The 27,031-nt window shown below is 43.0% G+C and overlaps 1 protein-coding gene across 3 annotated transcripts in view; it reads right to left on the bottom strand.

Annotated features, from left to right (window-relative positions):
• Positions 1-14,206: 14,206 nt before the first annotated feature.
• MCOLN2 (mucolipin TRP cation channel 2) overlaps positions 14,207-27,031 on the bottom strand; it is a 28,576-nt gene continuing 15,751 nt past the window's right edge. For all 3 annotated transcript variants that reach the window (XM_072127391.1, XM_072127390.1, XM_072127389.1), the window contains exons 5-14: positions 26,839-26,929; positions 26,640-26,736; positions 26,041-26,140; positions 24,476-24,588; positions 24,080-24,229; positions 23,619-23,720; positions 22,331-22,453; positions 19,247-19,453; positions 18,946-19,076; positions 14,207-14,657 (exon numbers count right to left, since the gene is read on the bottom strand). In XM_072127391.1, coding sequence (XP_071983492.1) covers positions 14,621-14,657; positions 18,946-19,076; positions 19,247-19,453; positions 22,331-22,453; positions 23,619-23,720; positions 24,080-24,229; positions 24,476-24,588; positions 26,041-26,140; positions 26,640-26,736; positions 26,839-26,929 — 1,151 coding nt within the window. In that variant the 3' untranslated portion in view covers positions 14,207-14,620. The remainder of the gene's footprint in view (positions 14,658-18,945; positions 19,077-19,246; positions 19,454-22,330; positions 22,454-23,618; positions 23,721-24,079; positions 24,230-24,475; positions 24,589-26,040; positions 26,141-26,639; positions 26,737-26,838; positions 26,930-27,031) is intronic.

Here is a 27,031-nt window from a genome sequence, read left to right on the forward strand (position 1 = left end):
ATATGATTTTTTTTGTATCATTGTCTGCTATATACTGGAAGTATTCTTTCCTTGAAGCATTGCTTCTATACCTCCATTTTGACAAATTCCAGACCTGGAATCCATAGGGTCCATACATATGTATAAATGTGTTGTTATAATATTCTAATATTCTTTATTATCTATGATTGTTGTATGTGGTTTCAGGGCTCGGATGAGTCGTCGTGGCCCATTTGAGGGCGTGTATCCACGATGTGTTGCGTCGTGTTTTTTGATGCGTTTTTGACGCATTCTAAAGGCTTCAGCCTGGATCACATGCTGAGGTTACATTGTGTTTCCACTGCATCTGCTAAAACGCAATGTAACCTCAGCATGTGATCCAGACTGGAGCCTTTAGAATGCGTCAAAAACGCATCAAAAAACGTGATGCAACGCATCGTGTGAACGCACCCTAAGGGTACATTTACACAGTTGTATGTCCGCCATAGAGAGGAGGAGGAGATGACCCCTCCCCCCTCCGTAGAGAAAAGTGGCGTATGGCCGCAGCTCTATCTCTTCCCCGTGTATGGAGCAAAACGGTGCCACACATGTGTGGCTCCGGACCGACATTGCCATCTATGGGGATGTATATCCGGCCGCAAATTTGGCGCCACAGTCGCCCGTCTGAATGTACCCTTAGTGTTGCCCGGGGTAGTTTTGTTGAGTTTTTGCAGAAATTCACCCCTAATAGATTTTTTAGCTTTTTATTAAGGGGGTGGGGGTGAACTTTTCCTGCCTTCTTAGTGCACCAAATTCCTTGTCCTGGCTGTCCATGGTTTAGGTCTTCATCACATTGGTGTTTTACACTGATCTAAAAAAAACATGTGCATGTGGCCTGAGGTCGCGTTCACACCTTGCCTTTTGATTGCGTTTTGGAGTGCAACAGCTGAGGAGAGGTGATTTGCCTCATTATATTACTGTTTATATTTGTTAATGTGATGTTAACACATGCTTTAACAAAACACATGTGTAAGCAGATTGTTTACACACATGTAACATTAAAATTACGATGGATATTGTAAACACAAATGTTAACAGTAATGTAAGAAGGTAGGTCATCTCTCCTCCGATGTTGTATTGCGTTTAAAAACACAATGAAAACGCAACCAAAACACAACATGTGGATGGGGGTTAAGGGTGGATTCAAGTTGCCGTTTTTTTTCACATCAGTGATTTTCGACTTTTGGACAAATACAGATTTCTCTTCCTGATTTCAGTAATTTTTCATTGATACCTTAGAAGGCCATTCTTTTCAATGGGATTTTTCATGTTTCAGCTTTTTTCCATGTTTCCCTTTAATTTCTAGTTAAAAGGGAACCTGTCAGCAGATTTTAGCCCATCAAAATAGCAGCCTCCCCAGGTAAAGGTATAACATGTCTATTCTAGAATTTCCTATTTAATGTGGAATGTCACCCATTTACCTATGAAAAGCCTTCTCCAAAAGCCTTCTCCAAAGTGAAAATGGGCAGAGAAGAGTCATATTTACCTGAGTTTGAGGCTGCAGGGGAGAGCGTTTTTATCTGCAGCTTATATTTCCAACAATAAATTTAACTGCGGCTGTAGCTCACAGAACCACCAGCCTGATGCAATCTGAAAGATGAGATTGTTATGTTTAATATGACGCTATCTTGCTATGTACTACAGAAACACAAAAGGAGGAGTCAGAAGTGACAACCCCATGAAGCCTCTAAAACTGACTCATCTCAGGCAAATATGACCTTTGTAGACCCGTTTCTTATCTGTCAGTTCTGTCCCTCATCCATTTCCACATCTATATACACTCACCGGCCACTTTATTAGGTACACCTGTCCAACTGCTCGTTAACGCTTAATTTCTAATAAGCCAATCACATGGCGGCAACTCAGTGCATTTAGGCATGTAGACATGGTCAAGACAATCTCCTGCAGTTCAAACCGAGCATCAGTATGGGGAAGAAAGGTGATTTGAGGCCTTTGAACGTGGCATGGTTGTTGGTGCCAGAAGGGCTGGTCTGAGTATTTAAGAAACTGCTGATCTACTGGGATTTTCACGCACAACCATCTCTAGGGTTTACAGAGAATGGTCCGAAAAAGAAAAAACATCCAGTGAGCGGCAGTTCTGTGGGCGGAAATGCCTTGTTGATGCCAAAGGTCAGAGGAGAATGGGCAGACTGGTTCAAGCTGATAGAAAGGCAAGAGTGACTCAAATCGCCACCCGTTACAACCAAGGTAGGCAGAAGAGCGTCTCTGAACGCACAGTACGTCAAACTTTGAGGCAGACGGGCTACAGCAGCAGAAGACCACACCGGGTGCCACTCCTTTCAGCTAAGAACAGGAAACTTGGGCTACAATTTGCACAAGCTCATCGAAATTGGACAGTAGAAGATTGGAAAAATGTTGCCTGGTCTGATGAGTCTCGATTTCTGCTGCGACATTCGGATGGTAGGGTCAGAATTTGGCGTCAACAACATGAAAGCATGGATCCATCCTGCCTTGTATCAACGGTTCAGGCTGGTGGTGGTGGTGTCATGGTGTGGGGAATATTTTCTTGGCACTCTTTGGGCCCCTTGGTACAACGCCACAGCCTACCTGAGTATTGTTGCTGACCATGTCCATCCTTTATGACCACAATGTACCCTGTAACATCTGATGGCTACTTTCAGCAGGATAATGCGCCATGTCATAAAGCTGGAATCATCTCAGACTGGTTTCTTGAACATGACAATGAGGTCACTGTACTCAAATGGCCTCCACAGTCACCAGATCTCAATCCAATAGAGCATCTTTGGGATGTGGTGGAACGGGAGATTCGCATCATGGATGTGCAGCCGACAAATCTGCGGCAACTGTGTGATGCCATCATGTCAATATGGACCAAAATCTCTGAGGAGCTTCCAGCACCTTGTTGTATCTATGCCACGAAGAATTGAGGCAGTTCTGAAGGCAAAAGGGGGTCCAACCCGTTACTAGCATGGTGTACCTAATAAAGTGGCCGGTGAGTGTATTAATGCAAAGGGAAGAAAGATAATACTATAATGAAAGCCCACGTATAGCGTTTCCAAGCATCTCTCTATTAGGATGGAAAAAGCTTTGATACATTACATTGTGTTGCAGTTTACAGAGTGCAGTATTTATTGTCTCATTGTACGGTATATGTGACGTATCACATTATCTCCAAGGCGTTTTATTATATACATTAATTCCATCACCTCCACCACTGTAAACATTGTTAGTTTAGTGTCCTGGAGAGTCTGCTGTAGTATCTCCTGGTTTATTACACTATATACAATGGAATATTTATTGCCATAGTCCAGTGTAAACATGGCTGGACCCCTTGCCCCCTGCAATGTTGCCTACAACAGGGAATACACTGAAAACTGTCATCTTATATCATGTTGTATACACTCACCCATCACCCACGCAGGTCTTATCTGTGAACATAATACATCTTGTCCTTTCCTACTACTTACAATGCAGTACTACAACTCCCAACAGCTCATGATATTCTCCACTACACCTACTGTAGTTGTGTTATTATATATGCAATGTCCTGAAATTGGACCATTACTAAATAACATGGACTGAGTTGTGGTCCCAAGCACTTTTGTGTCATCCTACTGACCCATACCCAACCATGTATGTACGGTAACTACACCTTCATTTCCCTAGTTAAACTTCATTGCCATTTTTCTGTGCCCCACTTGTGATATAACTTTACCACCAAGTGGCAAAATTCTATACTGTTCTTTTTAAATATAGGTGTACTATCGTATACCCTGTAAGGTTTAAAGTACCTTGTATTGACAATATGTCTGCAGAAGATGTTACAATTGCAGAAATGCACGGTTGTCATTGGCTGGTTTTCCCACAATGTATCCATGAACAAAGTACATAGGCCAAGCCCAGTCTGTGATTCTGGGTTAGTCTCTTTAAGTAGTTGGTAGTTAGTTTGATTAGCTGCTCCTAGCTTCCAGTTATTGTGCTCTCACCTGTAAGGAGATAGGTTGGAGGTCCTGCTTAGTGTCCAAACGATCATCGCTGGCACCCAGAAGCTAATATTAAATCCTGCTGCCCATGCAGCAAAGCTCATCCAGCTCCTCTACCAAAAAGGAGTGGAGCAGCAACGCTACACGCCATCCCACTGAGCAGCGCCCATCTGTTGTAGAGGGGGGGAGAGTCGGGAAATGTTCAGAAATCACAGCGTCTACGCCAGTTTTAGTACCACAGGTATCCAGGTTTTACAGATGTAACCACAATGAGCTTGACAGTTACTAATATTCTCGCAGGCAAAGCTCGTGCTTTATAGTTACATCTGTAAAGAGATCTGCAAAGGCACATTTTGTGCTTTTGATTGCTTTTAATTAAGAAGCTATAACTGTAAAACATAGAGTTTCGCTACCATTGTCACCTGCACTCCAAAATATCTCCATGTTCCCCAGTTGAAAGCAAAAGCTGCTATAGTGCAAGGGGAAAGCGTGTGATTTCCAGTACTAAGAGAGTGAAACCAATTTAGTTACAGGACGCCTATCTTCCCCAGGGGCAAAATATGCAGAAAACTATAGATAGCCCATGATTCTGGGTAAATATGCAAATAAGTTTTCCAGCAGGGGACAAGGAAAACATGGTCTTTTTTGCTACCTTGTTAGGCAGCCCCCTTACCATATATTACAAAGATGAAAAAATTTATCAGAACACACAGATTGGCCCCAAAAGCTAAATGTTGGAATTTTTGTAAATTTTAAATGTAAAAATGATTGCATTTTTAGATATTTTATGTAATTATTTTAAAATGTAATTTTTTCATTATGTCCCTATATAACTATATTTAGTTCCAGGGATTGTTTTTTTTTTTGTTAAGTCATGTGATGTCATTGTAACACATTGATGGTCCACATAGGGGAGCACAAACTCCTAGATTCTTGTTCTGATGATCTTTCAGATTTTTTCCGAGGATATAGAGAAAAGAAGATTAACACTGTCCCCCCAGCAGGCAAATATGGTACCACCTTTAACTGCCCACCATGTGATGCTTTACTAAGGCATCTGATGATTATTGAGAATAGACACAGCAGAAACGAGGCAGACATATAAGAATCTCTTCTTGTTGTTATACCTATCGCTGCACTACTCTTACACCATGGTGTAGTGCAATAGGGTGAACTGGAAGAAAGGGTGGGGGCTATTCTAGGCTTCCCCATAGCTCCCTATAATTTCTGTAATATTTGTTTTCACATTTTTCTCAGAAACGCCCCAGGTAAGTTGTCAGTTTCTGAAATTCTGAAGCTCAAGTTTGTAGCCTGACAAGTTAATGTGCAGATTATTTACATGTTCAACCTAATTTAACACTTTTAAAACAGAAGGTCATTTGTACCTGAATGTCTGGGTCATTTTTTGCTGTTCTGCTCTGCTCTTCTTTCAATGACGATATATTTGGAACAGGTGTACAATTTTTACATTTGCTTTTTTTTCCTGACACAAGATTTTAACTTGATAGGATGGATTTATTAATGACGCATTTTTTATTGATAGAATTAGCAGGCAGATCACAGAAAAATATGAAAAATATACCCTTTTGTGTCATTTTTCCATGATCTAATAAGCTGTAAAATTGGATAAACCTTTAATCACCAGAGGCAACAAGGCTTCTTTACTGTGAGAACTGGGAATCAGTGGAATAGCCAAGCTCAGGCGCTGGTCACAGCAGGGACAGCAGAGGGCTTCAAGAAGGGTCTAGATGCCTTTTTACATCTAAATAGCATTGAGGGTTATTTGATATAGAATTGTTTCCCCTAAATCCCTTCCTCATACAATCTTTTCCCTTCCTTGGTTGAACTTGGTTGGACATATGTCTTTTTACAACCGTATGAACTGTGTAACTATATGTTAGATATATGAAACAGAATCAGTCGTTTGGCCCTTCCCCAGGTTCAGGTAGAAATGCAGAGTGTGCAGTTACTTCTACAAACTCAGCTCTTTCTCCCTACAGCATCTTCTCCATTCTGCCTTCAGCTGACAGGTTGGGAGAGGAATATTTCAAACGCCTATAACCTCGGAACCAACAAACACTTTTCCTGTTTAATTTCAAAGAGAAGAACCTTCTCCTTCTCATAGCACAAGGATTTTTTTTCTAGGTGGCACATACCGTATATACTCGAGTATAAGCCGACCCGAGTATAAGCCGAGGCCCCTAATTTTACCACAAAATACTGGGAAAACCTATTGACTCGAGTATAAGCCGAGGGTGGGAAATGCATTGGTCACAGCCTCCCCAGTGTATATAGCCTGCCAGCCCCTGCTCCAGTGTATATAGCCTGCCAGGCCGTGCCCCAATGTATATAGCCTGCCAGCCCCTGCCCCAGTGTATATAGCCTGCCAGACCCTGCCCCAATGTATATAGCCTGCCAGACCCTGCCCCAATGTATATATCCTGCCAGACCCTGCCCCAGTGTATATAGCCAGCCCGCCCCTGCCCCAGTGTATATAGCCAGCCAGCCCCTGCCCCAGTGTATATAGCCTGCCAGCCCCTGCCCCAGTGTATGTAGCTAGCCAGCCCCTGCCCCAGTGTATATAGCCTGCCAGCCCCTGCTCCAGTGTATATAGCTAGCCAGCCCCTGCCCCAGTGTATATAGCCTGCCAGCCCCTGCCCCAGTGTATATAGCCTGCCAGCCCCTGCCCCAGTGTATATAGCCTGCCAGCCCCGGCCCCAGTGTATGTAGCCTGCCAGCCCCTGCCCCAGTGTATGTAGCCTGCCAGCCCCTGCCCCAGTGTATATAGCCTGCCAGCCCCTGCCCCAGTGTATATAGCCTGCCAGCCCCTGCCCCAGTGTATATAGCCTGCCAGCCCCTGCCCCAGTGTATATAGCCTGCCAGCCCCTGCCCCAGTGTATATAGCCTGCCAGCCCCTGCCCCAGTGTATATAGCCTGCCAGCCCCTGCCCCAGTGTATATAGCCTGCCAGCCCCAGTGTATATAGCCTGCCAGCCCCTGCCCCAGTGTATATGGCCTGCCAGCCCCGGCCCCAGTGTATATAGCCTGCCGCCACTGCCGGACAGATCGCACAGAAGATATACAGGGGTCGCCGGAAAGGTGAGTTTAGATATTTTTTTTTTACTCGAGTATAAGCCAAGTTTGGGGTTTTCAGCAAATTTTTTGTGCTGAAAAACTAGGCTTATACTCGAGTATATAAGGTAATTGTTAAATTTACAGTTGGGAGTGGGATCTTTTTTTAAAATGACACCAGAACTGTGTTTCTGGGTGTCACAGTCCAGAAGATATAGGACTTTGAAGTGAGCCACTCTCATGGCGTGTATACAGGCGCTATCTGTACAGGATGTGTGCAGCCAGGAACAAGTTAAGTGGTAGTTTGGAGTCACCCAAATGGTTTTTCATTGCAGGTGATGAAAAGGATCTAGTATAATTAGAGAAGTGTAAATCCCTCGAATTTCCCTTAAGACTCAAAAACTGCACTGAATCCTGTACATGTGATTCCAGCCATAGAGAAACATTGTAGAACTTCACCAGGGATGAGACGACGGCTTAAAGTATCAAGGAAAGGTTTCAGATTACTGACACGGCAGGTCTGCGCACGCCGCCCGTATAACACGATCCGCCGGTTTCCTTCACATTTCAGAAACAGATTCTGAGTGAAGAAAAATGATCATTTCATAGAAGCCGGGTTATTGTGTGATGTTACCTACCTCTGCGTCCAACATTCCTTTAGCAAATTTGCATTTTTTGTATAAAATTATGTAACATCATCCAATATATTTGGCCGTCTTATACAAATATGTACTATAATATATAGAGAGAAATTTGTTTATTAATTATTTTTTATATTTTTTAGTTATTTTTATATTTATTATTTATAAATAGAAAATTATTCATAGCAGTGCCATAGTTTTAATTTTCATAGTCGAAGTAAAAAAAAAAACAAAAAACATTTTTTTTTTTGCTACAGACCATTTAATGGTTCTAAAATTTGTGAATTTTTCTGTACTGGGTTTGGGCAGGATGGGCACAATACAAAATTTTTAGCACAAATTGCATATAAAATCAACACCAACTCCTAACTATTACAAATACATGAAGTTCCATGGATGTATCCGTAAATTTCGTGGCTTGTATCTATTTATTATGGCACTCGTTGCACTTGGGGTCTTTAGCACACAAAATGATTCTGGGGCCAATCCTTCATCGTTAACTTGGAACTAGACCCCTCAAATTATCTATTTCCAGACTTTTAGGTACAGTACAGGTGGTGCCCTACTTAAGAACACCTGACTTACAGACGACCCCTAGTTACAAACGGACCTCTGGATGTTGGTAATTACTGTACTTTAGTCCCAGGCTACAATAATCATCTATAACAGTTATCACAGGTGTCTGTAATTAAGCTTTATTGTTACTCCTGGTTTTTATGACGATCCAACATAAAATCCAGTTGTCACAAAGACCAAAAAAATTCTGTCTGGGGGTTACAATTATAAAACATACAGTTCCGCCTTACATACAAATTCAACTTAAGAACAAAATTACAAAACCTATCTTGTACGTAACCTGGGGACTGCCTGTATTGGGTTACAGCCCAGGCCGACCGGATCCGCTGATTCTCCAATGGGCCCATCCAACACTTATCTACCACCCGCACATGGTTTAAAAAATTGTCACCCTAAAAGTTATGGTAAATGCCTACTGATCCCATATTGATGATCTAATATAAGTATAAGTGATAAAAAAAATTGATAAAAAATTCCTTTAAGCTTTCATACAACACTGGAAACCCCATTGAGCTAAATCCTGGTGTCGATTTCTGTTGTATTTCCTGTGAAACTCCTTATTTTCCTAAGAACACACCATCAAGTGCAGTAATGGTTCAATTTGTGTAGATAAAGGAAATGCAGCGGAGATAATAAGGTTTGTGTCTGGTTACTGATCATTATGAGGCACAATCCTGTGTAATTCCCAGACACTCACCTGCTGGTACAGACAAAACATCCGAATAGTTTACTCCTATGTATCCAGATGTTCAGGGGAAACCCTATAGGGCTTCATGGAAGACGTGTGGGTAGAGGGGATCATACAGAACTGGGGGGGGGGGGTCCATGTATAATGCCTGGGACACAAAAGCTGCAGAATATGGTAGAGATCACCATTAGTCCCAATCCTAAAATGTCATGTAGACAATAATAATAGGGGACATTACTAACATGTCTGGTTTCGGTTGCCTATGGTGGACTCTGGACTCTTCTCAGGACCTCTGAGGTCCTTTTTAGGTATCATCATTGTTACAGAGACCATGTAGATGCCAGTACTTGTCCTAAGGGAGAAAGTCATTGAGACACAGGACCCATCTCCTGTTGTAAAGTAATTTTTTTAAATGGGTTGCAAAAGTATTCACACCCCTGCAACTTTTCCCAACTTTTTAAAAGTAAAAAAATCAAAAACTCAAAATGTATTTTTATTGATATATTAAGTAAAATAACAAAGTATCAGGTTTTTCTCAAGTGAGAAAAGGATTATTTTGAAATTGCTATGTAAATTTTATATAATTCTGTAAAATTAGAGGGATTGTGGTACAACAGGGGATAAGATCAGAGGACCTAAAGTCCCCAATAGTATTTAACATAACTGGAGCACAATTACGCATTTTCAGCTTGTACTTCTATGGGGCCTCTAGACATAGTCCTCAGATAAGTCCCGTAGATGTGAAATGAAATGTGGATTTGGTACCTATTTAAAGAGCTTTTTGCAGACAGACAGCAATTTGTACTTGTAAGTGTTGTGAGTACCATTGGTTACACCTCAAACAATGTATATCAGTTCAACCCCTTTAATGACTACCCATGGGCTGATTCAGGTTACCATTGTCAGACTGGCCCACCAGAACATAACAGGATCCTCCAGTGGGCCCAGGATCTAACCATACAGCATAAACATAGAGCAGAAAACGACTTGATTTGGAGGCAACCAGGGTCTTTATCCTAGGCGATTTTAAAGGGGGTATCTGGCTGTCCTAAAAAACCCCAGTCTGACACGACAGGCTATCATGGTCAGTTTGCGAATCACAGATCGAGTCTCTTCTTCACCCCAAAAAAGCTGGGCTGTACTGTAATCATGATTGTATAATACACATATACATATATCACCACAAGTCCCATACTCTGCACTGTGGTCAGTCCGTGAAATAGGACAGCACACAGTCCACGGACCACCCTTGGGCTCAGGAGCAGCTAGAATTGTAGACCGCCCTTGGGCTCAGGAGCAGCTAGGATTGTAGACCGCCCTTGGGCTCAGGAGCAGCTAGGATTGTAGACCGCCCTTGGGCTCAGGAGCAGCTAGGATTGTAGACCGCCCTTGGGCTCAGGAGCAGCTAGGATTGTAGACCGCCCTTGGGCTCAGGAGCAGCTAGGATTGTAGACCGCCCTTGGGCTCAGGAGCAGCTAGGATTGCAGACCGCCCTTGGGCTCAGGAGCAGCTAGGATTGTAGACCGCCCTTGGGCTCAGGAGCAGCTGGGATTGTAGACCGCCCTTGGGCTCAGGAGCAGCTAGGATTGTAGACCGCCCTTGGGCTCAGGAGCAGCTAGGATTGTAGACCGCCCTTGGGCTCAGGAGCAGCTAGGATTGTAGACCGCCCTTGGGCTCAGGAGCAGCTAGGATTGTAGACCGCCCTTGGGCTCAGGAGCAGCTAGGATTGTAGACCGCCCTTGGGCTCAGGAGCAGCTGGGATTGTAGACCGCCCTTGGGCTCAGGAGCAGCTGGGATTGTAGACCGCCCTTGGGCTCAGGAGCAGCTGGGATTGTAGACCGCCCTTGGGCTCAGGAGCAGCTAGGATTGTAGACCGCCCTTGGGCTCAGGAGCAGCTGGGATTGTAGACCGCCCTTGGGCTCAGGAGCAGCTGGGATTGTAGACCGCCCTTAGGCTCAGGAGCAGCTAGGATTGTAGACCGCCCTTGGGCTCAGGAGCAGCTGGGATTGTAGACCGCCCTTGGGCTCAGGAGCAGCTAGGATTGTAGACCGCCCTTGGGCTCAGGAGCAGCTGGGATTGTAGACCGCCCTTGGGCTCAGGAGCAGCTGGGATTGTAGACCGCCCTTGGGCTCAGGAGCAGCTAGGATTGTAGACCGCCCTTGGGCTCAGGAGCAGCTAGGATTGTAGACCGCCCTTGGGCTCAGGAGCAGCTGGGATTGTAGACCGCCCTTGGGCTCAGGAGCAGCTGGGATTGTAGACCGCCCTTGGGCTCAGGAGCAGCTAGGATTGTAGACCGCCCTTAGGCTCAGGAGCAGCTAGGATTATAGCACTTAGTATCATCCGTCTATAAAGGTCACATGCACTTGGGCATCTATGTGCAAGTGTGTGATTTCTCCATAGTAACGTCACATAAAACCAATATGTCGTCTCCGCCTGCCCCCAAGAAATTACTGGAAGAGTAAAAAAAATAAATAAATAAATTGTGCCAGTAAAAGCAAGCGCCAGCCAGCAAAGCAAAAATCAGGAGCAAAGTAAATAAACAGCTAAAAGCTTTGTCATGTGACTGCGTCCTTCAGAGGAGGCCGAGGGTATTACCAGACTTGCTTAATGTGCACTACACGTGTTGTGTACGACCAGGCAATAAGCATCTGCGATGATCTGCAGCTCTATAATGGATTCTCTAGAACCCGCTCTTCACCAAGACATCGGCGGTTAGAAATGGACTGGAAGGAACTTGCTGAATGTAACAATGTAACAGAGCGACCATTAAATATTCATCAATACTTGGCCCGGGGCCCGGCGGCTTTGTCCATCTGCAGCAGTTCAAAGCCCTGACTCTGTACAATCATTCATGGTCAATACCATAATGGGACGGACAGCGCGTCCCGCATAATCAAGGTCCTGGTCCACAAGTGTCTCATCGATGCGTAAATTAAGGTATAAAAGAAAATCAATGAGGCATTAAACCGCTTAGTAGAACACGTAATAGAATGCAATATTTTTCATACTAGATTTTGTTTACCTCAAGCAGGAACAGAATCGAAAACTGGCTCTTAGGCTGCATTCATACACACGTATGAGGGGGGGGGGGCGTATATACGGCCGGCGTATATACGTCCCCCATAGCTGGCAATGGGCGCATGGCACCATATGGGAGCGATGTGGTGTGACACCGTTCCGTTCCGTAGCCGGGAGAAAGGTAGGACATGTCATATCTTCCGCTGGAATACGGCGCCGTGTGCCATATATTACTATGGAGAGGGGCGGGGGTGAGCGGCGCTCACCCCTCTTCTCAGTGCTGACGCGTGCCCTCCTTTCTATGGTACGGCGGGCACACGTCTGTGTGAATGTAGACTTATGTTTAGAAAAAACATGTTAAATTATGCTATTAAAGGGGTTGTCCAGACATTTTCCCAAAAAAACAGCGCCACACCTGTCTATGGTTTGCGCTGGTATTACAGCTCATTCGTATAGGAATGAAGGGAACTTAGTTGCTAGACCCCCCACTACTCATGGTCAGGAGGGGAGAAGTTTTTGGAATAAAATAGGCAGGTTTTTAAACAACCCCCAAGTAATACTGAGAGGTCCCTTTAACAAAGTAATGTTTTCTTTTTTTTTCCCTGGGGGACCCAGAGATTCCATGTTTGACATTGTTTGGGACACAGATGCAATTCCACACACAACATTTGGACAGGGGTGGCGCTGTTCGTTTTATAAAGCAGCATGTTTGTGTTATCCCTATTAACCCTTTTTAATGCTTTGTTCTTCCTGTCGGGGAGCTATAGGAAAACTTATAGGCGTGTTCCCGTTTCAGCAAAATAAAATGTTTGTGTAACAGAACATACTATTTACTGGAATTTGTATAGTTTTTCCATCAAACAAATATCAATTATTTGCTGAAATAGGACAATCCCTTTTACAGGTTTGTGTAGTTCCTCCTAAAGAAAATAAGTTTGTAATAACTGGGAACTTGTCATTACCATACTTTAGCTCCTTTGAGCATATTCCTAAGAATTGCATCAGACTTTAAAGTGACACCATCACTACCATGAGGAATCTACCTCCAGAAGTAGAGCTGATGGTAGACTCCTCCTGCCGGCCTCTGCCCTAATCTGTAATTTAATAGATCCTAGAATTTAACCCAACTTGTTAAAAACTTTATTTTAGTAATATGTAAATTAGCCGCAGAGGCTTCTGGGGCGTGTACTAGCACTGGGAGCTAAGACTACTCCACACCCCAGTAGCCTCTGCAGCTAATTTACATATTACTAAAATAAAGTTTTTAATAAATTGGGTTAAATTCCAGGATTATTAAATTACAGATTAGGGCAGAGGCACGAAGGAGGAGTCTACCATCAGATCTACTTCTGGTAGTAGATTCCTCATGGTAGGTTTGCTTCAAACTACAACCCCCCTCAGTTCAGGTATAAAAAGGTCCGTTCTAGAGTTCACTCTTTTATATGAAATCTCACCCATTTACCTATAACAAAAATCTCATTCAAAGTTGTGTGAAAATGAGCAGAGAAAAGTCATATTTTGCTTGACATAAGTCACTTTTAGAGGCTGTCATTTCAGAAGCCCCAATCTTCAGTTCTGTAGCACTAAACATGCTGCTGGTGTCATATTAAAAGAGAACAATCTCATATTTCAAATTGAACATGAACATGACCAGTGAGCTAAAGATGCAGAGATGCACGCAGTTAAAGGAATATGCATAGGTAAAGACAAAAAACTGGCAAGTATAGACATAGAGGAAAACTAAATCTGGTCTCCCTGGTAAATAATGGATTATGGATGCAAATTATAACTACAGGCAGTCCCCGGGTTACATACAAGATCGGTTCTGTAGGTTTGTTCTTAAATTGAATTTGTATGTAAATCGGAACTGTATATTTTATAATTGTAACTCCAGACAACTTTTTTTTGGGTCTTTGTGACAATTGGATTTTAAAAATGTTGGATCGTCATAAGAACCAGGATTAACACTAAAGCTTCATTACAGACTGTGATAACTGTTACAGCCGATTATTGTAGCCTAGGACTAAAGTACAGTAAATTACCAACATCCAGAGGTCCGTTTATAACTAGGGGTCGTCTGTAAGTCAGGTGTTCTTAAGTAGGGGATCTCCTGTACATAGGATAAGATGGTCATGAACAGAAGTAGGACACATACAGGCTTCAGGGAGGGGTTACCCAATACCTCCCCTTTAAGGCCATGTACAGACGAAGCATTGAGCAGTTTATTATAAAGCACTTTTATTATAGTTATTTTTTTTTTTAATCTCCCTTAAGTAAACACATTTTATGAAAATAAACCACATTTATAAATTATTCAGTTCATAAAAATAAAAGGTTTCTCTGTAAATGGCAGGAGAACACACTGGGTACAGCCGACCGACAATGAAGACAATGCAGCGAAACCACCAACGATACATAATGCATGTTTACAGGGAGTCCAGCAACACCCCCCCCCCCCCCGGAGAAGCAACATATAAAGGGTCTACCACCAGCAACTGAATACACCACCGATCCAAAGAGAAATATACTAGATGTAGTGTTACACGCCGGTCATGTAACGCACAGATCATGAGGTCTTATGGTCGTATTCAAGTAGAGTCCACCACGTGTCAGAATAAATAATGCTACCCAAACCATGTGCTGTCAGTTTCTAAGGATCGGGTTGTCGTCTTCTTGTGGCCTGGAAAGAAAAATATAAGATCACTTGATGTTGCATCTGTTCACAATGGATGGAATTTTGCAGTATATTTTGTGAAATCTGTCAACTATGGGGGTCATTTACTAAGGGCCCGATTCGCGTTATCCCGACGTGTTACCTGAATATTTCCAATTTGCGCCGATTTTTCCTGAATTGCCCCGGGATTTTGGAGCACGTGATCGGATTGTGGCGCATCAGCGCCGTCATGTACGCAATGGAAATCGGGGGGTGTTGGCGAAAACCCGCCGGATTCGGAAAAACCACCGCAAAAAAAAAAAAAAAAAAAAAAAAGTGTCGCTGGACACGCGCTAACCTTCACCCAGCAATGGATCGTGGACTCCGCCGGACTTCAGCGCAGCAGCGACACCTGGTGGACGTCAGAGGAACTGCCTTAGTGAATCGCTGAAAGACCCGAATCCACCGCAGAGAACGCGCCGCTGGATCGTGAATGGACCGGATAAGTAAATCTGCCCCAATGTGTCCACAGCTCCGCCCCTGAACTGTCTAATACTTTGGACCTTATTACAACTGATTTATTATTTTAGTATATATATATATTAGTCAACAGCAATCGGTGATGTACCAGTTCTTATTCAAGAAATCTACTGTAGGGTGTATAACCAGCAATGCCCCCTGGGAAAAGTATGCAAATCAGCTATTCTCCATAAGCCTCTGAGTAGCTCCTGTCTAAGGCAATGCCTGACCAATTGAAGAGCAGCATTGCCTATAAGCCCTCTTCGGAGAGACACATCAAAAACATCTAGTCCTACCAACAAGTACTCAGCTCTGTCTATGGTTTGGCAAATATCTCTAGTCTATGTTTATGCTCTTTAATTGCTAGGACATTGACTTCAAAACTTATCTGCCTGTAGCTGGCCCATAGAGATTTCTTACTTAAGGATGATTACACTTCAGTACCTAATGCAAACATTTCTATAGGAAAATTAATAGGGTGGACTCTACAGACACTGAATCAGCAGGGGGTGTCAAACAGATTTAAAGGGCTCGACACTCTTTTACGCAAGTTGCCCTTGTGCCTTTACTACCTTAATAATAATCCCTCAATTAATTTGTAAAGCGCTACAGAATTTGATGGCAATATATAAATAAAGATTATTATTCATTTCATCAAGTGATTCGGCAGTCCTGCTACTTATTTTATTGCGGTCTGCAAACTCTCTGTGGATCTTTGTTTACATGTCTGAGCTCTGATGAATAGGAGGAGCTGTAGAAGGAGAGTTATGACTCATCCTGCTCCCTAACCGCTCCCACAGCGAGACAGACAGAGAGAACTAAACTGGAAAAAAGAAACAAAAGGCAAAAATCCGCTCACTCACGATACTGCTGACAGCATGTTGGAGTTCACATTCTCCTTTGCAGCCCCAGGTGCAGGGAATTAGTCAGTCCTGTCGGCCGACCGGAACATGTTGAAGGATAGGGAAATATTCCAGCACTCAGAATCTTCTAAAATCATAGCATTTTATTCTTCATATTAAAAATGTGCAGCCATATCTGGTGTGACCACTGATACACGATCTACGCGTTTCGGACTAAATGGTAGAGTCCTTAGTCATGATCTACGTGTGTCTACTAAACACACACCTTAAAAGGAACATAGACAGGTGTAACAGCAAACAGGTAATTGGCACATGCGCATAGGGTTTCTTCGGAGGAAAAACAAAGTGGCATATAGCTCCCGATATATATAAGAAATGGAACACATCCTAATATATAGTATTGTGCCTCTACCCAACAAATATTGTGTATATACATAAGTATGTTTGTAATAAATACATGTTATGTTGAAGTATTACTTACATATATATATGTAAAGCAGATTGTGTGAAGAAAACCGTATGAGTTACATGCCTATTCACACTATATATAATCCACAAGAAGGATAACATGGGGAACATGAGAGCATGAGAACCTCATAGAGATATGGTAGTAAACTTAATAAAGATACATAGTGTCCGTCTTGTTATTTAGACCCAATGGTGCTCTTGTATTGAGATTTAGAATCCAAAACATTTCGCGATTGCGTAATTTTTGCGCTCGGTTACCTCCTCTGGCAGGAGAAGTAACCCTTTCGATGCCTGTGACGATCAGTGAAGAGAAATCTCCCTTATGAAGATTGTAAAAATGTTTTGACAAATTCGATATTTTCTTATCCGTGTGTTTGGATCCATCTGTTACGTGTTCAGCTAATCTCCTTTTCAGAGGACGTATAGTACTGCCAATATATTGTATATTACATATAGTGCAGCAAGCTTGGTAAACTACAAATTTAGTGTTGCAGTTTATATATGTTTTTAGGTTTCTCTGTATATTATCATGTATGGAAACAAAAACATGTTTATTTGACATATAACAACAAACATTGCACCTGGTGCCTCCGCATGCATAGGACCCTTTTGTACTTAACCACGTTTCAGCGTTTGTCTGTTTGCTACTGAAATCTGAAGGCGAAACAGTGTTCCCTATTGTGCGTGCCCTACGGGAAATAAATTGGCAGCCTGACTGTAAGATGTTCCTAAGTTTGGTGTCGACATAAAGCACTGGGAGATATTTTCTAATAATATTAGTGATCTCCTTGTAATCTTCACTGTAAGTAGTAAAAAATACCACTCTCTGTGTAGAAGAACTATGTTGGATGTTACTACGTTCTTTTAGAAGGGATGCTCTAGATTTGCTTTCTGCTATATGTTTGGCTCTGTTGATATGGGTACTAGAATAACCCCTAGCTTTGAGTCTAATAGTCATTGTGATGCATTCTTTTGAGAAATTATGATCAGTACTACAGCTTCTGCGTGCCCTAATGAATTCACCGACAGGGAGATTCTTGATAATATGATGTGGGTGGCAGCTAGATGCTTGCAAGATGGAATCCCCAGATATTTTCTTGCGTTACAGTACAGTATCTATGACACCAGTATCGAGGTTACCTTGTAATGTGACATCCAAAAAAGTGATGTTATTAGTTCCAACATTATGTGTAAATTCTAAATTGTAGTCATTGCAATTTATAAAGTTAATGAAATCGTTGAGGATTGTGGGTGAACCTCTCCATATCAACAGCCCATCATCTATGTATCTGCCATAATAATAAATGTATTGCTGGTATGCATTATGACTAGAATAGATGTATTCTTGTTCCCACCACGAGACATAGATGTTCGCTAATGACGGGGAAAAACACTAGCCCATGGGGCACGCTTGGGTTTGTAAAAAATAATTTTTGTTAAAAGAAAAGAAATTGTTTTTGAGAAGGATGTTTGTGACAGTTATTATGTATTGTTGTAGATCTTCCGAATAGCTTGTATATAGCTGCATGTGATGTTTAAGTGCCACAAGGGCTTTCTCATGTGGTATGCTAGTGTTATGTCACAAGTAACCAATATACAATCCCCATGCCAAGTGATTTCAGACATTGTTCTCAGAACTTGTTTTGTGTCTTGAAGATATGATGGTGTCCGTTTAACTATCGGTTGTAGGTGTTGATCTAACCATATACTGAGTCGTTCCAATAATGAGTCTACCCCTGATATGATGGGGCGTAAGGGAGGAGGAAGCACTTCTTTATGTAATTTTTGTAGGGCATGGAAAAAGGGGGCTTAAGGGGTGTTCTGGCTATATGCCAATTTTTTTTTTCCCTCCGAAGAAACCCTATGCGCATGTGCCAATTACCTGTTTGCTGTTACACCTGTCTATGTTCCTTTTAAGGTGTGTGTTTAGTGGACACACGTAGATTATGACTAAGGACAATTTAGTCCGAAACGCGTAGATCGTTCATCAGTGGTCACACCAGATATGGCTGCACATTTTTAATATGAAGAATAAAATGCTATGATTTTAGAAGATTCTGAGTGCTGGAATATTTCCCTATCCTTCAACAGAGAGAACTAAACAGTGGGCATTATGAGGACAGTCTGAAGGAATCCAAAACAGGATGTTGTATAGCTGCATATACAACATCCTGTATCAGATTCCTTCAGCCTTTCCTTGTTCTTGCAGGGAAGCATGGGAAGAACAAGGAAAGGCTGAAGCTTTCAAAGGAGGCAAAGACACAGATAAATATACAAGCAGGGACATGCCCAGTGGAAGAAAGTTATTGAAAAGTGGCCGTCCCCTTTAAGGTCCTCCAAAGCTGTAGTAACACGAATCCTAATAAAAAAATTGTTAATGCATTTAAATTTTAATATTTAACTAAATAGTAGTCAGAACCCACAGAAGTGAGGGATAGATAAGCAGCGTAAAAATATTAACCCACTTTAGACAGCAGCAGATCAACGGCACTGGATTCACCCGATGCTTTTCATAGGTCTGCATTTCATATAGGACATCGCCACCGCGTAGAAATTCGTGAAGGTTCGTTACTGGAAAACCATTTTGCTGGTAGTTCTGTGAACATTTTCTCAAATTAGTGAAAATTACAATTTGTGGAATATTTCACTTGCAGTACCAGTTTTTACCACTATCATCACCACTATTACTGTTAAAGAACTATGCAACAGCGCCCCCCAGCTGTAATCAAAGTTAAAATTTAATATGCAGTAACCATATTCACTCACCTTGATGGTTTCATAGGAGTCGGTTATTAGCGCGATGAACAGGCTGAGAATCATGTAGATGAAGAGACTGATGAAGGAGTATAGGTAGAGTCTGCTGAACAGCCACACCAGGGTGCTCTTCTGCTGGATCTGGGCAAACGTGGCAAACATGTCGTCACCATTGACCAGCGAGAAGAGACATTCAGCCACAGTGTTCAGATCCTCGAACTGTAAGGAAGAAGCCAAGGTGACAATGTGACTCTAGTAAAACGCACACTGTAGCATCCAGAGACAATATGTAGCCCATATACCGGTCCTAGGATATAGATCTATATCTCAGGACTAGGTTGGAACTCATTGGAAGCTAGGATGATCTTGGAAGTCCGATGGAAAACCAGTAAGGCATATTCTACAGACACTGAAACAGTAGGGGATGACAAGCAGATTCATGATGATCCAAATCTATGGCAACAAAAACTGTAGCCCCTCATTAATACTATATACAATAATTATATAGTCCCATAAATGTGGATAAAGTACAAGTAGACTGCAGAAGTTCTATGGAAAATTAAAAGGGCAAGGTATACAGACACCGAATCAGCAGGGGACGCAGTAACAATTGCAGAGTAGCCCGCTATTTAATACCTTAACTATAGGGTCCCATATAAATGGATGGAGGGTAGAACCATCCAGAAAGTCTTATGGAAAAATCAATAGGGCATATCCTACAGACCCTGAAGCAGTAGGGGATGACCAGCAGATTCATGATTATCCAAATCTACAGTAACAATTGAATGCTAGACCCCCATTAATACTACATATTACAATTATATAATCCCACAGATATGGATTGAGGTTAGGAAGACCCTAGAAGTTCTATGGAGAATTGAAAGGGAATGATATGCTGAATCAGCAGGGGATGGTACTGAAGCTCTGGATCGGCTTTTTGGCTCTACCTTCCCCCCATCCAGGTCTGTGGGACTATACAATTATAGAATTTAGTAGTAATTGGGGGGCGGGGGGGGGTACCATTAAATTGTTACTGTAGATTTGGATAATCATGAATCTGCTTGTCATCCCCTGCTCTTCAGTGTCTGTAGAATATGCCCTAATGATTTTACCATAAAACTTCCAGGATGGCGCTGCCCTGTTTCCATTTCTATGGGAATTTAAACTTATCTTTTTGAGTATAGATTCACTCATAAAATACAAATCAACGCTCATCCATGTTTCTATGGGACCCTATAATTTTAGTAATATAGGAGGAAGGGGCACCATTTATTTGTTACTGCAGCTTTGGATCAGCTTAACAAAAAAAATGGTGGTTCTCCCAACTATTACTCTAATTGTAGGATCCCATAGAAACTGATAAGCGGTAGAATCATCCTGGAAATCCTATGGAATCAATTGGGCATATTCTACAGACACTGAATCAGCAGGGGGTGACAAGCAGATCTGTAAAAATTAAATGGTGGCCCTCCCCCCCTTTATTACTATTATAGGATACTATATAAATGTATGAGGGGCAGGATGATCCCAGAAGTCCTATAGTATTGCGGTGGTCTTCATATACACCTGCCTCCACCTTATTTTTTGCACTTTACATGTAGAATAATCAAATTATCAGTTACCACCCCTGAAGGTTGGAGACGCTGTTCCCCTGATGCTTCCTTAACAGAAATAATAAGCAATTTTAATCCCTCGTAACGTCCCTAAAGAGTCAGCTCTTAGCGATAATCTCTGCGCCAAATTGGTGGAGGAAATGTACGGATCACTAAATGTCAGGATATAGATCCGCGAGGTTTAGCTGCTCGACGTGCAGATAGACTTCTAATTACAGCACTAATGGCCACGCGATGAGGTTCACTACATCATTTACAGCTGCACAAAGAGACAATTTACTAGAACACATTGTTTATCATGGAGCCTTTAACCCCTTCTGATGCATTTATGGCAGAGCCGGCTCCAGGTTTAAGTAGGCCCCTGGGCGACAGAGCCTTAGTGAGCCCCTTGGTGGGCCTCCCCCTAGTAGCAAGACTGTTCCTCCCCCTGCAGTAACCACACTATCTCCCCTACAATCCACATTCCATTAGCCACACTGTCCAACCACCCATAACCCACACTGGCTCCCCCTAGCCACACTTTACCCCATAACCCACATTTCATAAGCTACACTGTCCCCCCACTAGGTAGTCATACTGTCCACCCCCCCCCCCTACATAGCCACACTGTCCCCTCCGCCCATAGCCACAATGTTGCCCCCTACATAGCCACACTGCCCCCCACCACCCATAAGGCACACTGAACCCCTCCCAGATACCCATAAGGCACACTGACCCCCCCCCCACACACCCATAAGGCACACTGAGCCCCCCCCCCCCACACGCATAAGACACACTGAAACCCCCCCCGAACACACCCATAAGGCACACTGAACCCCCCCCCCCACCCATAGGGCACACTGAACCCCCCCCCCCCCACCCACCCATAAGGCACACTCCACCCCCCCCCTTCAATCTGGGGGGAAAAAAAAAAGTCTCCTTTCCTCGTTCCCCAGGAGCTGCTCCTGCGGCCGCCTGCTTTCTTCGGCAGGCACCCGCTGTATGCTCTGGAGCCGGCACACATGATCTGATGTGATGTGCGCCAGCTTCAGAGCTGCTGCGTACAGTGCAGAGCACCACTTCGGTGGAACGAGGACAGGGGAGTTTTAGATTCTGCTCTATGCTGCGCACAAACCGGATGGTGATTGTTTGTACCAGTGTCTTACCGCGACACTGGTTCAATTGATCCGGGGACCGAAAATTTTTTTTTTGGCGCCCGAGTGGGCCCCTCCAGCAACCGAGGGCCCCGGCACTTGCCCGGGTAAGCCAGGTGCTGGCGCCGGGCCCGATTTATGGGGTCTATGAGACTTTTACAGGGGTCACCGTGCAGGGAGGGCAACGTGAGCAATGACCCTTGTCTATTGTAATTGTATAGATTTATACCTTACTCTCTCTCTCTCCCCCCCCCCCCCCCCTCAGTGATAATGAGAACTGCTGAGTGATCTTCACAGAACAGGAGGTGCAATTAAAAGAACATCACACAATGAGCCAGTTAACAGGATACCTTTTCATGGTAAGGTCCGAGCACTATCCAGCCACAGAACGTATATCCAAGGTAAATCATTCCTGCGCAGCAGCAAAAACGTAAGACTTTGGGAAAGGAAGCTTGCATGGTTAATATTAGAACCTGGAAAAAAAAATTATGCAAGATTTAGAAATTTTCCAATACTAACAAAGCATATTCCTGTATTTTTTTTTAGTGATCATTGTCTTAGGAAAGAGAAAGGGAGTGATGATTGAGGTTTTCTTTTGACTCTTTCTAGAAACAGCGCCACTTTTCTTGATGGCTTAGTCTGGTATTGAAGCTAAAATCTTAACTAGCGAAAGATGACGATGGGAAGGTTTATTTAATGGGTTTTCCGGGCCAACAGCAGAAACCACCAGGGGCCAAAGAGGCAAGTACCCCTAAGGCCGGCCCCACACAGGGCGCTTTGTCTGCGCTTGCAAACGCAGACAAAGTCGCGCCCACCGGGGCGGGCCTCGGCCCGATCGCATCGGCGTTTCTATGGAAACGCCTGCGATCGTGAACGAGCCGCCGGTGTTTCGCGTTAAATTCACGCAAAACACCGGCGGCTCGTTCCCGATCGCAGGCGTTTCCATAGAAACGCCGATGCGATCGAGCCGAGGCCCGCCCCGGTGGGCGCGACTTTGTCTGCGTTTGCAAGCGAAGACAAAGCGCCCTGTGTGGCGCCGGCCTTAGGCTCATTACTGAGCAAAAAGCAGCGAGACTTCCATAACCGCTACAGTCAATAACAGGCATCATCCGGGATCACATCAGCAGTGATCGCCCGTCACGGGAGCAGGTGATAATCTTCTTATATTTGTTATTCATGGCCTCCCACCTTCTAAAAATCAACTTTTAAAATTATGCTAATGAGTCAAGCACTACACGGGGTGTTACCAGAGCCCCTTTGTACTCTGGCTTCACAGATTGTAACACTATACAGGAGCATGTCTCACCCTCCGCCAGCTCTTTCTGACTTCTGGGAGAGGGGAAGTTCTCCTGCACAGTGTAACAGCCTGTGAAGCTATAGCATGGAGGAGCTATGGCAAAGCCCCCCCAGAGCCCTTTCAGTCCATTAGCATAATTTTAACCACACTCACGATACCTGGATCTATGAGTAAGTGTCCCTAATTCAGCATATTTGATTTTGATGGTAGATTTCTTTAAATGTATGCCCAATACTTGTTGTGCTGGGTAGCTGGTAGAATCCTTTTATACTATGAGTAATGTAGATTTGTGTCATATACTGTACATGCAGGAGAAGGACATGTAAAGGTTTTACACTTACATTATATTTTTGAAAGTAGCCCAAGTATCGGATAACTCCAACCCAAACCAGAAGGGTGGATGTGCCGAGAAGAAGACTGCACACATCATACGAGGTCAGGTTCTACAGTCATAACAAGAGGGCAATACACTGTATTAGGACATTTTGTCAGAAACACCAAAAATGGGCTATTTACACATAAGCCCCCAAACAAATAGCCATTCTCACATGGTTTAGGATATTTTAGGTGCAAGAATGACACCCACCGAAAAAATTACAGATAACATAGAACATCTACAACCCAACCATGACTTTCCCTTCAATTAGGATAAATATGCAGATATCAAAATAAATCTAATCTTTAATTCTAATGCGTTTTTATATTGTGATTTGAAAATTGAAAATTCACTTAATAATATTCCTTAAAAAAATAAAATAAATATATGACATCTTCCCTTTATTGCAGCTTACATGAAGTGTACCTTAGCCTTTATCTCCATCTTCATCACAGATCCGATGATGGTCATGAGGTCACTGATGATGACCATAATGTACCAGCCATTTATAAACTCTAAGCGGTCGGCGGAGCTCACCTTGCGATTGTATCGATGTAGGAAAAAACCCACAAACCTCTGAAGCGGAAGAAGAACCAGAACATTTTTAGTACAAGGGATCTGCTGCCCCCATGTGGTAGAGGAGAGAAGGGGCATTATTATATCATCTCTTATGCAGGGTCCATTCCAAATGTTTGCAAAAGTGACATTTTGGTAAAAGTCTATATTATATAATGAAATAATAATATAATATATCGTTTTTAGTAGCGATGACCTGGAAGTCACCCCGTGTCATATAGTTACCCCTGTACACTTTATACTTACCCTCTGTAGCTTTACAGCCAGAATAATGGATCGAGTGCAGAGAATGAGGGAGGTCAGACAAGTCAAGATAACAAACCCATCAAACACCAGGGTGTAATGTGTGTTCTTCTGAACTGCAGAGAAAGCAAAACCTGCTTAATCCCGAGGCGAGACCTCTTGTGTCCCATGATATATTGTCACCAATTAAAGGAACATGCCATACAAAACTAAACCCAGAAGCATAACCCACAAATCTTTAACCCCCCACCCCCGTGTTATGTTCTCAAGAGAAATAAGCCCCCTGCCAGAGATATAAAGAAGTAACTTCCTCCATTTTCAGGACACATGCATGCTCAGCCAAACCAAGGGGTTGCATGTATATTAGCTGTGGTCAAAGGAATTGCCTTGGGCTGAGAATGCACTCAGTTAAGCTGAGGCCTTTTAAAGAGCCCAAAAAAACCCTACAAATTCATTAACCACTTAGAAAAATCTTAAAACAGGTGGTACGAAACTAAAGAAAGATGGATATACCCCGACTGTTTATATGTAAAGTGATACGGAATATAATACCACTATATAAAGATTATTATGTTGACATTGTGGAATCACAGAAGGTTCCTTCTTCCATATGTCGTGGAGCTGTGATATTTGTACTGCATGGCTCAAGGCCTTTAGATTAATCTCGTCAGTATTTGGGTTCCCTAGATCCATTTCTGTGCTGTTACTTGTGACTAGGGAGGAGCGGTCTCGAACTTTAGGGCTGGCGGCCTCCATACTGAAGCTCCAACTAACCCGGACATGTTGCTTACTAGGCCTCGAGCAATAATGTCCTGGTTAGGTGGAGCTGCGGAACAAAGGATGCAAACCTAAAGTTCAGATCCGCTCATCTTTAGGCACAAGTGATGGCACAAGGCCTTTTTACGATCCTAGCAACTAAACATGGCTGTAATTGGCCAGGTAGACCCCAGGAGTGGGTTATAATATAGGCCACCAAAACCACCACAAAAAAATTATACTGAGAAGGACCTTTACCCATGGAATCTTCATACATCTGTTCCTGCTCTCAATACACATGTACACAAGAGCCATTTCAGGACCCTTCATGGTCCTCAAACTGCAGGCAAAAGGACACATCCTCCATTCCTCAAGTAGCTACAGCCCAGGGCACATGGCACTCTTAGGCCGCAATCACAGGACTGTAGTGGGACGTAGGGGACTTGTCCTATCTTTCTTGTGTTACGGGCCGTGTGCAGTGGATCACTATGGAGAGGGGAATGGTTACCGGACTTAAAGTTTGGGTCCGCTCATCTCTACTTGTGACCCATCTGATATTGGCAGATGTTAGCGCCACTCAGCCCATCAACCATAGGTAGTGACTTCCCGGGCCACAAAGATGGGCAGGTCCTATTCATGCCCAATCTTTTGCATTGTGGGCAGTCAGAGTGTTCCTGGCACATCACGGTGCATGCGCCACATCTTGAACGTCACCAAAAGAAGGCTTGGGGGCCATAAGTGAGAAAGAGAGAAAGAGAAAAAGAAAGAAAAAGAAAGAAATTAGATATAAATATATAATCAGCGCCACTTACTGGACCCTGATATGTACCAGTCTTTACAGTCTTGAATGTAAGCATCACTATCAAAGAAAATCTTGACTTTGCCGCTATGTGCCTGGTTATCGAAGATGATCTAAAAAAAATAAATACATTGGGAAATATAAAATAATTCCAATTTCAACAATATTATACATTACAGTCAGAGAGCATAGTAACAATATAGTTCATCAGGATCAGGCAAAACTTATATCTCATAATCTGATGTTATATTGCAGAAAGGTGCAAAGTTTTCAGACCTGAACCATAAGAAAACCTTGACTATATTAAAATATTTGTTAGATCCATAAAAGTTACCTAAATTATAAGTGAGTAAAAAGTTAATTCTGGCAATAAAGAATAAATCCTGCTACACTTTCTTGCACTTCCTGAAGAGGGCGATCTGTATACACCAATATTGTTGAGAAACAGTTCCTGCCATGGCCAGCAGGGGGCGATCTATAGTAGTAGAGGCCACATACTGTAAATAGAGCGACACTGCAGATCCCCAGCAGTTCTGCATCTGAACAAATCCAAAGAGAAGATGTGATCTGGAGATTATAAAACTATTTGCATCGAGTGCAGTCAATACTTGCCCTATTGTGGAACACGTAGCAGTCGGGCAGCTCTCGGGCTCTGATGGTTTGCAGATCAATTCCCTTCAGCCTAAAGGAGATTTCAACTTTAATAAGCCTGAAAACGAAAAAAAAAACAAAACAAAAAACAGCAATAAAATATAAAAATAGACTTTATAGCACAAAGAGAGAAGTAAAACAACAAAACGAGAGCCATTACCTGTAAAACTCTAGATTGAAGAAAGTGGAATTTATGATGGAGTCAAGTGGGAGATCGCTGGTTAATGACTCCAGGTCCATATGCAAACACTCTAAAAAATACAAGAGACCTTCAAATCTGAGGGGGACGACGTAAAGGACATTCCTATGGGTAATGCAAATACACTCGAGAGATAGGAGAGGGGTCTAAATGG

The sequence above is a fragment of the Engystomops pustulosus genome, chromosome 10, assembly GCF_040894005.1.
Source record: "Engystomops pustulosus chromosome 10, aEngPut4.maternal, whole genome shotgun sequence".
NCBI lineage: Eukaryota > Metazoa > Chordata > Amphibia > Anura > Leptodactylidae > Engystomops > Engystomops pustulosus.